Source organism: Papilio polytes, unplaced genomic scaffold, assembly GCF_000836215.1.
Source record: "Papilio polytes unplaced genomic scaffold, Ppol_1.0 DF824102.1, whole genome shotgun sequence".
Taxonomy (NCBI): Eukaryota; Metazoa; Arthropoda; class Insecta; order Lepidoptera; family Papilionidae; genus Papilio; species Papilio polytes.
Genome location: NW_013525102.1, coordinates 3,045,639 through 3,063,326, shown reverse-complemented (window position 1 = coordinate 3,063,326; position 17,688 = coordinate 3,045,639). Strand labels below are relative to the sequence as shown.

At 34.7% G+C, this 17,688-nt stretch overlaps 5 protein-coding genes across 8 annotated transcripts in view; 1 reads left to right on the top strand and 4 right to left on the bottom strand.

Moving 5' to 3' along the window:
• LOC106099718 (rho guanine nucleotide exchange factor 7) overlaps positions 1-7,161 on the bottom strand; it is an 11,008-nt gene extending 3,847 nt beyond the window's left edge. The window contains exons 1-10 of one of the 4 annotated variants that reach the window (XM_013278344.1): positions 7,072-7,161; positions 6,522-6,732; positions 6,216-6,378; positions 5,859-6,077; positions 5,397-5,595; positions 4,897-5,118; positions 4,494-4,706; positions 1,522-1,786; positions 1,236-1,436; positions 7-895 (exon numbers count right to left, since the gene is read on the bottom strand). In XM_013278344.1, the coding sequence (XP_013133798.1) occupies positions 807-895; positions 1,236-1,436; positions 1,522-1,786; positions 4,494-4,706; positions 4,897-5,118; positions 5,397-5,595; positions 5,859-6,077; positions 6,216-6,378; positions 6,522-6,708 (1,758 nt within the window). In that variant the 5' untranslated portion in view covers positions 6,709-6,732; positions 7,072-7,161 and the 3' untranslated portion in view covers positions 7-806. Of the gene's footprint in view, positions 1-6; positions 896-1,235; positions 1,437-1,521; positions 1,787-4,493; positions 4,707-4,896; positions 5,119-5,396; positions 5,596-5,858; positions 6,078-6,215; positions 6,379-6,521; positions 6,733-6,924 lie in introns of those variants that run through there. The other 3 variants (XM_013278341.1, XM_013278342.1, XM_013278343.1) reach the window with 3 other exon arrangements.
• Positions 7,162-7,727: 566 nt separating this feature from the next.
• On the top strand, positions 7,728-12,504 carry LOC106099867 (ankyrin-3). The gene is made up of 10 exons (XM_013278548.1): positions 7,728-7,818; positions 8,201-8,439; positions 8,528-9,020; positions 9,410-9,567; positions 9,744-9,919; positions 10,262-10,412; positions 10,584-10,708; positions 10,971-11,100; positions 11,167-11,350; positions 11,431-12,504. Exons 2-10 carry the CDS (start codon positions 8,358-8,360, stop codon positions 11,807-11,809), a joined length of 1,878 nt encoding a protein of 625 aa, XP_013134002.1. The 5' UTR covers positions 7,728-7,818; positions 8,201-8,357; the 3' UTR covers positions 11,810-12,504.
• Positions 12,505-12,580: 76 nt separating this feature from the next.
• LOC106099486 (ankyrin repeat domain-containing protein 39) lies at positions 12,581-13,804 on the bottom strand. Its single transcript, XM_013278045.1, has 3 exons — positions 13,669-13,804; positions 13,378-13,599; positions 12,581-13,065 (listed from the first exon to the last, which is right to left on the bottom strand). Exons 1-3 carry the CDS (start codon positions 13,778-13,780, stop codon positions 12,869-12,871), a joined length of 531 nt encoding a protein of 176 aa, XP_013133499.1. The 5' UTR covers positions 13,781-13,804; the 3' UTR covers positions 12,581-12,868.
• Positions 13,805-13,809: 5 nt separating this feature from the next.
• Positions 13,810-14,237, bottom strand: LOC106099489. Its single transcript, XM_013278047.1, has one exon. The coding sequence runs from the start codon at positions 14,140-14,142 to the stop codon at positions 13,834-13,836; it is 309 nt and encodes a 102-aa protein (XP_013133501.1). The 5' UTR covers positions 14,143-14,237; the 3' UTR covers positions 13,810-13,833.
• Positions 13,924-15,034, bottom strand: LOC106099487. Its single transcript, XM_013278046.1, has 4 exons — positions 14,761-15,034; positions 14,467-14,570; positions 14,200-14,391; positions 13,924-14,015 (listed from the first exon to the last, which is right to left on the bottom strand). Exons 1-4 carry the CDS (start codon positions 14,840-14,842, stop codon positions 14,001-14,003), a joined length of 393 nt encoding a protein of 130 aa, XP_013133500.1. The 5' UTR covers positions 14,843-15,034; the 3' UTR covers positions 13,924-14,000.
• Between the last annotated feature and the right edge of the window lie 2,654 nt (positions 15,035-17,688).

Genomic DNA, 17,688 nt, shown 5'->3' with positions numbered 1-17,688 from the left:
GTGGCGAGTGCGTGATACTGTACTTTACCGAGAGAAAAGTGGCCGCAGTCCACTGCAGGTGCGATATAAAGGCAGCCGCATGTAACAAAATAGAAAGGTTCAAAGTACCACGTCGAGGCGCATCCTTTAGTCGGCAGTTAAGTTTATTTACAAGTATTAACAGTGGCGCAAATGGAAAAAGAATATTTTAACTGACAACAAATGTTAGTAGCGATTACGTTTCAATAAAGTTTGGTTAATCATCAACCGATCTCATCTGCTTCGACTGACACCAAACAAATAAATAAAAACACAGAAGTAATGACTGAGATTAAAATTAACTGACTATCTTTACTCAATATAATATATTATTCGCAACTCGTCTACGTAGTAGCTATAAAGTATCTACTTATATAAACTGGAAATAAAAGACAATGTGTGGCGATTGACACCACGACAGTGACTAGCTACTTTGTACTGTAACAAAATATAAAAATATTTTTATCATTGGCACAAATGTCTATAGTAAAATCTATCAGATCGATGGTATATAGTATATAAGTTAGGAAGCATGCTCACATCATGCACTAGCGTCGGTTAAACATCATGACACCGCACACGCCGCAGGCCGGCTTGTTAGTACCGCTGTGCACATACACAACATACACAATACGCAAAGTGTACTTGTAATTACGACACACTTTAAATATATTAATTTGAACATTCAAACACTAACGACAACTTGTAACAACGATACATTATTATGAAGCGCTACTTTGTATTAATATAGTTATACATGTATAAATATTTAGTGAGATACAGATCGTTCACTCTAATAACCAACTGATAATACGGTTTCTTGACTTCGCATGTCTTCTCCTTGTCGACTCGAATATCTCCAGGGGTATATTGGGTACTGCATAATAATTAAAGCTTTGTTAGTAGAAACCTTTCATATAATGTTAAGCGAATATAAAAATATGATATAAATAATTGCAACATATTACAAATCCATTATATTTTTATATTTATAAGTTATCGAGTCGTAACGATACGACATATCAGATTGTCTACAAAGGTAATAAAAACGCATTCCATTCCTCACTCCATGACTGAAATTAGTAAACGAGACTTTCTAAATTAAACAAAAAGTTTCAAATGTAGGCGCCCTGTCGCAACGGCCCGGAGACATCACACCTAACAGACACGGCACAAATGAAGGTGTACAAGCGAGCAGAGAACGTGAGAGCACTCACCGGAGCTGACGGCGTTCCTGCAGCGCGCCGAGGTGCAGTACGCCTCGATCACCTTCAGAATGAGCGCGTCCTCCTCGTACGAGTTGGACTTGCGCTGGTGCGGCGCGTACGGGTGCGTCGGCCCGATGTTCTCCTCCGAGCCCGCGCTGAACGACTGCGGCCGCAGCGGCGGCGCCGGACGCAAGCAGGTTATGCTCCACCCTTAAAAATAAAATGTTATATAAGATTTTATGTCATTATATTTATCTGAAAAAAGATATTTCACTTTTGAATTTTATTTAGTTACCTTTGTTTAAATGACAAGCCTCCGTTGTATCAATAAAGTCGATAGAAGAATACTTCTTTCCAATGGGAATTTTGTTAGATTTAGCCGGCGATTGGTCGAGAGAGTCGCAAGAGTTGAGTAGCCATCGCGCTGATTGGTTCTTGTGCTTGCTCTTTTGCGTTTGTTGACTGTGTTGTGTGTAGCTTTGGTGATTGTTGAATGAATGTGATCTTTTGTGACTGCTGAGACCCGACGCCAACTCGTTACTGCTGTCGCTCATGGCCATCTGTCGATTTAATTAATTGTTACTGACAATATCCTCATGGTCGCCAACGATGTCCAACACACGTTTTAATACTCTAACAAAAAATTACTGCAATTAGACTGTGTTCATACAGCGATTTAAAGCAAAGGGAATACATAATGGTTTCTTGAATCCACGTACTTTTTACATTTCTAACTAGCTACTGTAATAATTTTTCTAACAGTTAATCCTGTGATAGTTCTACAGGTAAAGGATATATCAAGGAAATCGGCCAATACTTGAAATTACGTGGCCCCAAATCCATCGCATTGCATACCATATCTATTTGCAAACAGTCGCAATTACAACTCGTTAATGTGCAAATAGTATTTATTCACGCAACATTGTGGGGTAAAACGGTATGTGACCACAAGCTGTCCATGCAAATCTTCGAGTTGTTAGTGTATGACATCTACTTGCAGTGATTTTCAGTTAGTAAGATGAATAAACACAGGCAAGGATGATCGAGTAAAGCACTTCAATATCGGGGTACTCTAATGACAGCATTATTCTAGTTGTTACGGAACTGAAAACCAGTGATACACAAAACAGTATCTCTTTACAAAAAAATAATCCTTGCCTGAGTCGGTGACCACGGTAATGGGTAATTTGGCTTTCATCCACCAATGGGCGTATAAATCTGAACGGTACACGACGAAGCCGGTCTGGGCCTCGCTCAACACTTTCTGACACTTCAGCAGGTCTTCGCTGCGTGATCTAGTCTTGCGAGTACTGTCGTCTCTCGATTGGTTTTCTTTATTAAAAACGTCACATTTGCGTAATATGTTTTCCCGTGACGGTCTACTGGATGTTTGCTGTTTACTGTTTTCAGGCTTCTCCCTGTATATGCGCATGTGATAATGCAAACTGGGCTTCGTACGTTCAGTTATATTCAACGTGCTCCACTGGCAAGGAAGAGGCTGTCGGACATTCTTTGGAATTTCCATATGGGTGCTCGGTTTTCGATATATCCTCGGCGGTACATCAGGTTTTATTTTTATTTCCGGTACGTATCTTTCGATATTCCTTCTTATAGAAGTACGTTTAATTTGCGATGTTGACACTGGAGGATTTCCAGCAAAAGTAGACGTGACATATGTATTGGAGGAATCCATTACGTCTAAACTAGTCTCAGATGTAACACTAGTGACACAGGAGGTCCGCGCGGTGGAACCGAAAGGCGACGTACATCTACATTGATCTTCAAAAGCCGCTGCCTCTATTTCGGACAAAGTTAACTTTCGTTGATTTGGGTGGAAGTTATGCGCTACACTAGTCTTGCTTTGACCGTCGGAGTCATTACTGGTGCCACCTGCGCTTGTATATTCTGGCATATTCAATTCGGGGGAGGCCAAATTGCAACTACCGGCAACACCCGAATCGGATGATCGTGGGCTGGGGCAAAGCGATCTATTGCAGCACTCACATTTCTTAACAACTTTGCGCGTTTCCGACTGAGAACTCATTCTTTGCATGTGCGGATCGTTTTTCTTTACGTTCTCAGTTTCAACCATCGACCTAGATATAGATCGGCGAATTTTCTTATCAGAGTTTAAAGAATGTTTTCTAAAAGGCACGTTTGTATTCAGATTTACACTTAAAACTTTCAAGTCCTCGTCGGTATTGCGAAACATCGGAGGCGGATCTATAATGATCGAACCGACTGGACTCACGCGATCATTTTTAGGGGACGGCGGTTCTAATTCTTGAAGTAAATTTCCCACTGCATTGTCGTCATCAATATTGTCACGAGAATACCTTTCTTCGGTAGATTTCCATAATTTTGGAACATTATCATTCTTAGCGCTACGATTCGGAAAACTGCGCCGCGTTGGAATGAAATCTGACTCGTTGTTCGTCATAGTTTCAATTTGTCTATTCTGATCCATATTAACTAAATCTTCACAAGCCATGTAAGACCTAACATCGATACTAGAATTATCGTTACTATGGGAATGTTGCAAAGCCGAACGTGGAACATTTTCAAATCCAGGAGGAATTTGTAAGCCGACCGACGGCAGAGGTAAAAATATATTTTTAGTACAGTCACCCTTTACGAATGGCTGTGGAACATCTAGATGCATGTCTGTGGATGTATCAAAGTACCGAACATAACCAAAATTACTTCCACAGCTGCTACACGAAGATGAAATAGTTCTGGGACTAGGTGAGTCTAAGGCATTTTGGCGCATTATTTTAGAGGAATCGTTCATTTCAGCGTCCGTGCAACTGGAGGTTGATTGTGTTTCCGTGGTATCACTCTCCTCTCGATCACTGTCGTCTGAATTTCTATCACTATCGGAGCAGTCAGTTTCTGTGCCAATAGTGCCGTCATCTTCTATCCTCAACCTTATGTGATTTTTATGTCTTCTTCTTACAGGTAATCCTGTCAATTCAAATGCCTTCGCCCACGGTCTTTCGTGCAATAATTTCCTTAACATCTGTCTGGTAATAACCTTTTTTTTAACTAAACGTGCAAAGTATTTCGTTAGGGAATAGTACGGCGATGCGGAGGGATAGCTAGGCGGCGGCAATGTCACATGATAGAGACTGCGGCGACTAGTATTGATGCAAGATAATGCCCCTTCTGAAGGAGATCGGGTGAGCTATGTAAGAAACAAAATATATTGCAATATTCATAATGACAATTCCATAGATATCAAATTTGTAATTAGTGTATTTCACTCACTTGAGGTAAGGACTGCGGTTGTCCCGGATCGTGCGAGGGGCTGCTGGTGTTGGAGTGTTTCTGCAGCAAGCTGACCCAGTTGTCGGCCTCGGCGCGCGTCTGGCACACCGCGACTATCGTATCTATCATAGGACCACTTATCTCAAACGCATTTTTCCTTGTATCCGTATCGTCCAGTTTACAGACCGTTATACCAGTCAATGGAAGACAACCCTACAACAAATAATTCCAAACAAAAAAGTATAATTTCATTCATTTCAATATTTGTATTAGCGATACAAGTCAAAAGGTATTTGTCTAGTCACATATTGAAGTCACTGACTTTGCTTAAAGAAAATACTTATTATTAAGTGAATTCCAGCTACAGCTTAGCTGTAAAATATGACTGATAAACTTTACTTACCTCATAAACGAATGCAGAAACTCTTTTACTAACTGAAAGTAGTAATAAAGCTGAAGGGAAAAGGACGAGGTATCTGTCCTGATGTGAAGGACCAACTGCCACACTTCCCATGTGTAGTACATCTCCGAGAGAGGTCAGCTCCCCACCCGGCCAGCCACGCACCTCACCAGTCACTACTTGAAGCTCTAACTCCTTTTGACGACGTAAAGCTGCACATCCGCTCTAAAACCACATTTAGTGTATTATAATCTAAGCCACTGGTGAAAAAACTTATTAGCCAATATATGAACATTACAATTTAAATAATGGGAGCCAAATCTGCTTATTTTGTATGTTTATTGCAAACAATGTTGCTTATGTCACTTTGGAAAGCCTGCATAAATCAAAGCGCCTCTTCAAGCGAAAGGCAAGCAAAAAGTACAGCTAAAGAATCCCATTCTTTAGCTGTGCTTTGGCAACCACTGGATTAAACCATAGAGATGGCTAAAACAGTAACTTACTGCAATATCCTTGTAGACTACAGATGCTCTATGTGTATCCCCCCTGTCGGGATGTGCTTCATGAACATGCCTTGCCAACTCTTGCAGCATGGCTGGATACTTCCCAAGGCGGCGGAAAGGTTTAGACAAGCCAGCTGTTAACACAAGCACTCCAGGACACACCGCTCCTGCATTCTCCATCCAGGTGTTTAAACCTTCCCTAAAAGGAATGGCATGCAATGTATTTATAAATATATACCTAGTTAAATTTACCACTAGCTGTATTATTAAATTTTCCATGCCTCTACATTATTTACTTATTATATCTAAATTTGATATAAGATATAGAATTATTTTATATCTTTTCATACATATTTTCTATATTACATTATATTTTATATGTTCCTTAAAATCTGCACTGTTATACTTGTTTTACATTTATTCTTGTTATATTATAAAACACTTTTTGACAGAAAAACTCACTTATACTTATCAAGGATGCACACAGCTTTAGGATGGCCTGCGCAATATGTCTGGTGAACTGCCTTGATCTTAGGAGCCCATTGTAGAAACAGTCCTCCCACCCGTTGGTCTGGTCCAGTTTTTGTTGAACACTCTTCAAGAAGTACTAAGAATTGTTCATGAGTTTGCAACACTTCATTTATGTTTCCTGTCAACTGTTTGAACTCATCCTTTGTTAGCCTAAAAAAATACAAACCTCACTTTAAAAATTTGTAAACATTTTTAAGAATATTGTACTAATGAATAACATAGGTGTAACCAGTTGGTAACAACCATATTAAGTAGTACAGTGAAATTACATTATTTTTAAATACTCACATTTCACTTTTTTCTAAAGGTTGTAAGAAGTTAGTAACAAGGCCTTGCATCTCAGCAACATGTGCCTTCTCAGAATCAATGATATCTTTGAGGACAACATTTCTAAATGCTTGAATTTCTGATGCTGCTCTAATTGGTGATGTTGTTAGTGATCCTGATGGATCTAAAACAATAAAACACATACAAACAAGTTAAAAACTCCATTTAAGGTAGTTAAACATGTAAAGAAGTAATAGTACTGAAATGTACACATCAAACTGTTACTAAGTTACATTCCAATTGTAAAATAAGATATTTCATAGATACCTTTATGTTCAGTAACATAATTACTGGGGAACCATCCTGTTGTTTCACCAAGTGTGCCCTCCCACCAGCCACCTTCCTCTCTTTGGGTAACAGTGATAATGTCACCTTTCTTGAAACATAGTTCATCATTGTTTTTTCCTTTGAAGGAATAGATTGCTTTGACCAAGCAATTTTCAGTTGACATCATTTTTGTACTCTAATACCATGTTTTCTGAAAATAACGAAAGTTAAAAGGTTGAACGAAGTGACAATAAACATTAAATAAAGTATAACACCCAATTTCCCTTTTCTACTAATGACAACACAACATACACTATTTTAATGCACATACTATTCATTAGTCATAGCGACCAAATTCTAGAAACAGCAAATACTAAGGAAAAAGAGGAAATGCATTCCATACCAGTATCGCGACTATTGAGATGTAAGCAAAAATGTTTAGAATTTATTAAATATGTAACGTAACAAAAAAAACGAAAAACGTTTTTAACCTTAATAGGCTACAAGTACATGGAGGACAGATAGGAATTTCAGTAAAATTTCTACGTACTAAAAGAATTATAATTATATCCGCTTCTCTCACGGTCTTCCAAAAATAAATATTCAAAGAGTATGTAATCTAACTATTTTGCACAGATAACATATATGTAGCAAAGTAAATATCGGACAGAGCCTTATTTATCGGGTTTCTATTGGGTCATTTTTGGCGCAAAAATCGCCAGATTGGCAGATCTCAATAATCTTACTTGTTACTTTTTCTGTTACTAATATTATAAATACGAAAGTTTGGATGGATGGATGTTTGTTAGAGTTTCTACCCTAAATGGCTGGACGGATCTTGATGGAATTTGACAAATATGTAGAGAAACTGGAAGAACATATTATAGACTATTTCCTTTCTTTCATTTTTAAATTCCACGCGGTCGGAGTCACGGGCGCAAGTTAGTTGTATTGTATGTAAATGTTGATAGAATAAGAATCTTATTGCTTAAATAATAATTATACGGACAAAAGTGAAATATTAATGTGTATTTGCTCACGAATACGGTGTGCAATTACAATCTGTTTTTTTTTTTGCTTAATTTCTGTTTTTTTAATATTAAAAACAAATTCATGGTACCGATTTCAAACATCTTTCCATTTTATTTTATCTAACCTAATTTTATTTGCTCTGTGGCTAGCTTGATTGACTGATTGTCAGCTGTCAAGCTTGACAAGATATCATCTGTGTATGTAACAAAATAGCCGCAAATAAAATAAATAATAAATATATTTATTAAGTAATAATGATGTAAAGGTGTGTCTGATTTGTGATTGAAAACTTCCCAATAACATTTTATTAAATTTATGTGTACATTTGGTATCAACGTGGGGTGAGAACACCTCAATGCGGAACATGGGGAAATAGAACTACTTAATGCTGGTTTATTGGTGGAGATGTATAATCGTATATATCGTAACTGCTGAACAAAATACATTCGAGTGTATAACTGATGGTAGCTCGACATCACGTGCAGCCCCAATCTCACTCACTCCTAACATAGCTGTTAGGCAACTGTTCTGCTGATTTTCAGAATTTTCTACTAATTATGTGATCTTCGATCACGTACCAGCTCCACTTTGCCATGGTGGTCGGGACGAACATATCTCTTAATTTATTTCTAGTATCTTTGTTTTAGTGATGGGTAGTCATTCTATTGAGTTATCCAAGTAGATGCCTTATCATAAATGGAAAGCTACAGTTTAAAACGACTGACATCACATTGTTGCCATCCAATATTTATTGCGATAAGAAAAAGTTGTCTAAACATGTGACGCTTTGTTATAAATTTAATAATGGATCAAAATCTAGAAGATACTTTATACCAAGTAATACTTAGACAAGATCAGGATGCCATTATTCATCTTATTGCTCAAGGTATCTTTAATCTTTAAATTACATACTCAGGTGTATAACTCATGTAAATAATTTGCAAATTGTAATTTTACATTTTTTTTCTTTCTAGGTGCTAATCCAAATAAAGTAACTAGACATGGAAAAACTTGCTTAGGAGAAGCAGCTAAACTTGGTAGTATTAACATTGTCAAATTGCTTATTGATGCCACACTTGCTAATAAAACTGCCTCTCATGAAAATATATCAAAGAAGCGGAATATTAAGTGTCACAAGAGAAAACTAAAATCCACTGGTCAATACAGTGAAACTGTTGTTAAGTACAAAAACTGTAATGATCGAAGTTACAGGGAGTGTCAAGTAGAAAAATCAGGTGGAGTTGAGTCAGAAAATAAAGATTGTTCTAAATTTGATAAAAATAGAGGCTACTTTGTTTTCATACATAGTGATGGGTCCAGTAGTGATGAAAGTAGGATTAGTCTGAGATCACCAGTGACACCACCAGCCTTGCCGCTATCTCCACAGATTGATCTAGAATGGGATGAAGATATAGGAAATGTTGCACCTACCACAACCGAGGATGAAACTTGGTCATCAATGTATAAGTTAGTTTTCAATTACAAACTCTTATAGGTATAAAATTCATGGAAAATTTAAAACTGTTCTACTAATGAAAACATAGAAGTGCTAAGACAAAGCTGTCTAAATTATATTCTTTACCTGCACTAACATGTAATCTTACTTCCTACTAATATTATAAATGTGAAAGTTAAGATGGATGGATGGATGTTTGATAGTTTGTAGCCTAAATGGCTAAATGGATTTCAATAAAATTTCGCATAGGTGTAATGGACAGTCTGGAAGAACACAAAGACTACCCATTTTTGTTTTTGCGAGCGAAATAAGTAAATTAAAATCATAAGAGGAATGATATCAGATGTCTTTCTATCCAATTGTATGGACTGTATTATAATATTTCGATTGGCTTTTGCAGATGGTACGCTGCTATTTTGGAGTGTACTGGAGCAGCAATAGCTTCCGCATCAGTGGTAACAAATGGTATTGATCAACAAGATGCATTTATGAGAACAGCTTTACATTATGCTGTAGAACAAGGCAATGTTGCTATTGTAAAGTTATTTATAGATGCAGGTAAGTGACTACTATCCATAGATGCAATTCCAGATGGGTTGTCTACTTTTAATGGATAGAGGAGGACACTCATAGAAAGATATATCCTCCCATTTCCAACAAATCATTGCATTCCCTCCTCCAACTATAAATTTCTGTTGCAAGAATGATTTTTTAAAATGAATTTTTCTTTTTAGGGTGTAAAGTTGAAATCACTGCCAGTGATGGTTTAACACCGTTACATATAGCAGTTATGAAGAATCAACCAGAAATCACCAGACTGTTACTAGGTGCGGGAAGTAATGTTAATTATAAGACACATGAGAAAATGACACCTTTACATTTTGCTGCATCTCGCGGATTCATTGAACTGGTACATTGAATTTTATTTAATCACCTTAGATAATTTTTTTTTTAAAACATTAGTAAATTTTTGTTAATTTACTAACATGCATAAGGCAAAGTTAAAAATTTTAAATATTGAAAACAATGGTAAGTGCACCTACTTTAACATAATGTTATCCAGCATCAAGTCCTACTTACTGTAGCAAACTTACTATTATAAATGTAAAAGTTTAGATGGACGGATGTTTGAGATATACTACTAATTCTTTTTTATTGCTATGCGGAAGTTGCGGGCGACCGATACTATTTATGTAGTGTTTACTATAATATAGGATTCAATGTAATGGAGTAAAAGAATATCTTGTTATAGGTACAGATATTGGTTGCTAATGGAGCTTATATAGAAGCAAGGGACACAAATGAACGGACAGCATTGTATTTGGCATCAGGTCGAGGTCATGCAGATGTTGTGGCATTCCTTGCATCTGTTGGATCAAATGTTAATGGGGAAGAAATACATGGTAAGTATTTAGCAATGTTTGGATGAATGTATGTTTGTTATGATGTATCTTTAAAGCAGTTAAAAAGTTTTGGATGAAATTTGGCACAGATGTAGAACATAGGATGCTTTTAGCTTTTTTAATTCATCCTGCGGAATAGCTGGTAAATAATATTTCTTCTGTATGTTTTAGGCTATACACCACTATGTGAAGCAGTTTGGCAAAGATATACAGAGGTTGTTGAAGTATTATTAAGAGCCGGTGCTAGAGTAACGCATTGTCATAAATTATTGCATAATGCTATCATACAGCGTCAGGTAAATTTTGTGTTATTCTTTAGAGCGGGCGCACACCTTTGACTAAACTATCGCACGACTGTTGTGCAATGATTGTTTCGCAGCGAATTCAACTGTTTAATTGCTCTACTAAAAATCGAGTAGTGTGCGCATCTCCGTATAAGCTCATAGGAATCATAGCGAAAAAACAGTTGTGCGATAGTTGAGTTTTAGGTGTACATATGCTCTGAAAGTGTTAGTACTGTGTATTGGTCATTAGGTGTTATTCATAAACTATTTATAGGAGGAAATTGTGAGAATGTTATCAAATTTAGGAGGAGGGATAAATTTACATAATGATAATGGAGATACGCCTTTACTGTTAGCGGTTCGACTATCGCAGGCGAATATAGCACATATATTACTCCGCAAAGGTAAGGCACAACTATAGCATTTTTTTTAAGGTTTCATTTATTGCTAATCTAAAATTATATTTTCAGGAGCAAATGTCAATGGCACTAATAGTATAACAGGTGCAAATGCACTTCATATAGCAGTTGAAAATATCGAAGATTCTAAAGACTTTGAAGATATGCTTGTGTGTTTGACACAATACAATATTGATATGAATGCGACAGCGCTTACTGGCGACACTGCACTCAATAGAGCTTTGCTATTACAAAAGTATAACAATTACAAACCAATATACAATTAATTTCTTTATATACTTAAACAACCATCTGGACTTTATTTTTATTTTCCAGGGATTTCGCTGCTGTATTACTAATAAGATATGGAGCTGGTGTTAATGCCTGCGACCTTCACTCTTGTGGTTTGGACAATTTATCTATAGCAAGTAGAAGAAAATCACACCAATTAGCCTCAATGTTAATAAAAGCCGGACATATGACCACACTGGAGTCAAGTTCAGTGAATTATCATAAATCTGGTAACACAGCTAACTGGGTACTGAATGCTTGCAAGGAACCGTTGTGTCTCTCAGATATTTGTAGGATAAAAATCCGACGCTTATGTCACAATTCTAATTTAGTTGCTTTCATATCAGGACTACCTTTACCAAAGAGCTTAAAAAGATTCCTTATGATGGAAGATGAATGTGCACATATATTGAGTCATGTTTGACATAAGTGATATATAAACTTTGTAAGTTATCAAGTATAAGTAATTGTGTGATAGTGGAGAATTAAAAACATTTACTGTGTTTTTAATTTTTATTAAAAGAACATACATAAAGATACAATTGTAGTACAAATGTGTACATTAGTGGAAAGTATAAAACTTTAGAGAATGAAAATCTATTCTTAATGTTATTTTATTAAAATAAATGATTTCTTATAGTAGTTTCCTATAGAGGTGTCTAATTTATTTAGATTTAAAACAATATTTATTATAATTATCACTACAATGTTGTAACAATGTGTAACACTAGAAAAAATATAGAACCTTGATCTCATAATGTTTTTTATTGTTAACATGTACCCTATTAATAAATCACAAAAATATTTTTAATATCAAGCAATAAACTACTACACAAAGTTAGTAACATAAAATAACAAAATAATGAAACACATCCAAATATAACTGGCCCATTTTTACAAACAGTTCAAAATATCAAAATTTATCAAAAAATTAAAAACATATATGACAATATTAAATTATGAGTGCAAAATATTATTAATTAGATTGTTAAAACAGGCCAATTATAATTTACTATAACACAATACTGACAATGATATGTGATAATCAAATATTTGATTTAATGTTCACATCTTTGGTTTTTTATTACAAAAATGTTTAAAACATGTGTAAATATATTAAAAAAAATTAATTGCATAAAGCTTAAGACAAAAAAATAACTTTAAAATTTATTAATATTATAATATCATTTGTATGTAATAAAACTAGCAATGCAGACTTATTTAAATTAAAGAATATTATGGGTTCCTATATTTTTGATTAAAACAAACTACATAAAGCAAATCTTCATATTTTTACGTATTATTATTGATAACTATAAATATCTATAGGGAATATGGGATTTAAGATGAAACTTTAGTAGTTTCCAGAAGACGTAAGTATTAAGAAATTACAAATTTTATACAGTTGAATGAATGCATGACTAAAAATTTTATATAATTATTCACTTTCTTTCCCCTTAGTTTTACTTCTCATATCAGTGTTTTAACCTAAAGGATATTTTGGTAAATTACCTTTATTATCTTGTATGTTAGTTATATGAGGGCAAGCATCTGTTAATGTTTTAATAAGGTCATATCTTTTGTTCTGGATAGCTTTATGAAGTGCCGTCTGTCCATCAATATCTTGTTTGTCAACACAGGCCCCATTTCTTATAAGAAAATTTACTGTTGTTAATTTTCCTGAAATTCAATTTACAAAATTAATATTTATTAAATATAGACAATCACAAAGTGGTAAAATTCACATATATTTATAGATTCCAATCAACTTGAACTATGACTTTTAAAACTTCGTATTGAAAATGTCAATTCTGTGTTGCTTTAATAGTTGATAATAAATGAAATAAAACTTGTAAAAAATGAACAGTTATTTACTTTAAAAAAGCAATTATTTTTAAACAATCATGTTAGAAACACATTGCATAGGTGATTGAATTAATTTATATTCTTTTATTATGAAATAAAGTTAGTAAATATAATAAACATAGTTACCTGCCGCTGCAGCTTTATGTAAAGGTGTTGCTTTACCACTTCTAGTTTCAGCATCTATAAGTGCTCCATTTTTTAACAACATGTCACAAATATTGACATGTCCACCGCGGGCTGCATAATGTAGTGGACTGTAGCCAGCATTGTCTACCGTGTTAACAATTTCTCTGGCATCCCTTGCTTTATTAATTAATATGCTAACTTTCTCTTCATCCCCACTAAAAGCTGATTATAAAATTTAATAGAAATAATAGTAATTAGCTATAGATTAAACTGAAAAGTTTCAAAAATTACCTGCATTCCACAATCCTCTTTCCCAATCCATTTCAGAAATAGTCTGACAAACAGATTTATTGGCATTTTTTATAGAACAGTTTGCATGATTACATTCGGTATTATGATCCATTATGACAAAATGTATTTAATGATGTCTAAAAACTAATAAAGTGGGTGAACAAGTTAGATGTCTCTTTGTAATGTCCAAGTTATTTCTGTTTCTCCAGTGCTGGAAATAATCTTGTATCCCAGTTGACCTAAGGCGTTGAGTGAATTGAGGACATTTGTTTTTATAGTGACACCATTCACAACTCCAACTCCTGATCCCGGAAACTTGGAAGTTAATGCTTTTATTTCTTCTTGTCCTAGACCAAACACAGAGCTGTCATTGGCATACAAGGAACCTTTAACAGCTATATAAACAACACCATCTTCTGATAAAACATTACTCAAATTGGTTGTAGATGGACTCTGACTCCCTTTTGTATCCATTTTATAAAGAAAATGCACACAAAACTAAAATTTTAAAATAACAATAAAAACTTAAACCTCGTCGTCTTTATTTGAGTGTTGGTAATTGCCCATATGCATAGCCTCTTTACTGAAGTTAGTGATATTGTCCTGTTCTACAACAATTGAAGGTTCAGGCTCAGAAAACTCTTTTCTCATAGTCCACATATACTCATTATAATCTTGCTTCACTGCTGTTGAGCTGGAGGCAACAACTTTGTAACCCAATACCTGAAAAATAACAAGATTCAATCACACACTTTCTTTGTTAGGTATAACTGTTGTGTAGATATGTGAATCACTCACTTCTAAAGCACTGAGAATGACGCAAGGATGTTGTAGATAAACGATGGTGGAGTCGTCGCAATATCCTCCACATGCGAACCTTTTTAATTGTTCTATATCTCCGGCTACGTAAAATTATTTCAATATAAAAAACTAGGTACTACTAATTAAAATACAACACGTAATAATCCTTAAAATGAGAACAGAAACATGAAAACATACATTTACGTCCGATAACGATGACAAAGTTATTCAGTTATTCTGTTTCTCATTTTCAGTATAATCAGATAAACACATATCTTTATCAACAACTACCTTTTAAGCCGGATACTAAAACTCTCCAAGGGTTTTTGTGCCCGTATGATGCTAGATTACCTCTAATCAAAATGTAGGGCATTGATTACGGATAGTTTTCACTTATTTTGTACAAGACAGAGAAGAGATTTTAAGAGTTTACTTACAACAAAAATCAAAGAGAATCAACAATTTTAAATACGCACAATTGTATTAAAATCGAATCCTTGTTCTTATATTTCTGCTAATGACACTAATTATTTGATTACCTATATCGATACGAAGTTTCAAAACGTAACTAGGTGCTAGGGTTGTGCCTCATCATAATCGTTCCATGAAGTTACAACGATTATGTCTTTGGGAATCGGTATCGTTCCAGATCGTACACTCGATAGAAAATATATTAATAGAATTTTCTTAAATCAAGACAAATGTCTATAATCACAGGTTACTGGATGAAAAAATTGAATTGTTTTTTAAATGCCTAGATAATCAGAACTCATATTTAAGATTATCATTATCGAACTACCTATTTTCTTTAGGCTTTCGAACAATCGAAAATCCGAACAATCGACTAAAAAAAAGTGATTTATTAAAAAAACACTTTCATGATTCAAAACATTAGTTATTTTGATGTCGTTATTAACATTCAGAGAGCAGTCTTTTCAACCTTCCTTTGGAGAGTCTTCTTTGTTCAAACTTGTAATTCAACGATATTGCCACCGCATTCTCTTCGGATGAAAACTAGGGAGAGCTATCGTGTTTTATACGAGTAAATTAAGCTACGCCAATTGAAATTCACGTGTAACAAAAGTAAAATGGACGAAACGAAACAATTAATCGTACGATTATTATTTTAAATAGTTTAGGATCCAATTGAGAAGTTAGTTTCGTAAGTAATAAATCAAAGACGAGAAGACAATTTTACTTAATGCGTAGGATATCAACGCTTTTGTTACTGTTACATTTATTTGGCATAGTTTATTTAAAAGCAGCAGGTGATAATTTAATGAATCAAACAAAAAATCTCGGCTTTTACTTTTCGATGTAATTGACGCTGTGAAATGCGAAAACAATAAGCGGTATAAAATGCAACAATTTGACTATAAAACTAAATGCATTCCGTTAATATATCAAACCCACTCACAGACTAACATATATGCGATGTGTTTATAATAATAGACACTGAAACCTCAGTTTGTAGTACTTTATTCTCATACTTACTTTATTCTCATCTTGCCAAGGAAATTAACACCTACGTTTTTGTCGGAAAATTAAGAACCTACATAATAAGAGCAAGATTAATTTCAGGAAATACGCATGTCTAATTTTTATTTCTAATAAAAAACAACAATAGACCTCATATTCGACGTACTATGACTATCCTAACAAAGGTATAAAATCGGATACTGTCTACATTTTTTGTAGGTTAATCCTATAAGGTTGAATTCAATAAAGGTCCTATAGTAACTTTATTGAAATCTCATATCGTTTAGTCTAGGCCGTTCACAAGTCTAGAACAATAATGAAAATTTTCGTGAACTCTCAATCCCAAACTGTATTGCGAAAATACGCATATAAAACAAAAGGATTTAAAAGGGTCGCAGTCTATCTAAATTCTGAAGCTTCAATTACGACACTAGGTTCTTGGACTGAAAATAGTACGGATCCTGTCTCCATACAATTGTTTTTGGATTAAATGACATAGTTGTTGACATAGAGGTGACGCGTCATTTTATTATAAACTCTGGGCAATTATACTTTTTGCTATCATAACGTTGTAATCATGATCCGTCATTAGACTACAAAGTATTAGCCAGTCATTTTGTGTGTGACCTTTAAGAAGATGCCACACGCGCCGTGCACGAAAGTAAGCAGGTTTACTCTGCTGTTTTAATATGCTCCGTCGTTAGTTCAGTTCTGTTTCTTGTCTATGGCACTCCCTTAGCGGATTGGGCAAGCGTCGAGTATGCTCCGTCGTATGTGGCATCTCACTAAATGTGTGCATTGAAGTCTTTATCTATATCAATTACTTTGTATAATAAAATAAAAAAAATATTAAACAGATCTCGAAATCTTGAAAGAGTAATATTTCAGTAGTATCCCTTCAAAAATTTTCGATTTTTCATATGTACATAATTTACCCGACGTTCTTACGGTGAAGGATGACATCGTGATGCAACCTGCACATATCGGCGAAGAAATTCAAAGATATGTGTGAAGTCAACCAACCCGCACTTGGCCAGCGTGGTTGACTATGGCCTAGTCACCCCGTATTAGGGTAGGCTCCGAGCCCCTCGGTGGGGACGTAAGTGAGCTGGTGATGATGATGATGATGATCCCTTCAAATTGTGGTTATTTCATTGCACTTATAAAAAAATGGCTAGAATTTTGCATAAAACGTGTACTTATAAGCATATAACTTTTATGTCATTAGCTTATTCAAATAAAATCATAATACCCAAAGTAAAAACGTATCACTTTTTCATATTAATTACTGTCTAAATGTAGTACTATCTAAACAAAGTTTTTATCAATGAAATATCCACCCTGAAGGTTAATAATAAATTAATCATATAAAGATGAAAAATCTTTTTCAACCTCAATAAAAGTAGTGTGTAATACAAACTATTATATTATAACTTTTCATTGTTATGGCGAGGCAAGTCGTGGGCATTTGTTAGTTTTGAATGAGATAACAGATTTCCCTCATTAATCACTAAAGCGTACGTTCTTCGCGTTAGGTGTAAAAACGCCTTATGAATTGTCTATTCTGGTATACGTGTTCTGGGTCGTTTATCAATAAAGCTAGGTAACGCAAGATGTCTGTGAATATTGCATGTAATAATATCTTCTCAGAAATAATCTGTTCCATTAATAATGGTGTTTTTTAATGGACTCGTTCACATAAAAAAGATTACGTCAAAATTTAACATCGTGTTTTATAAT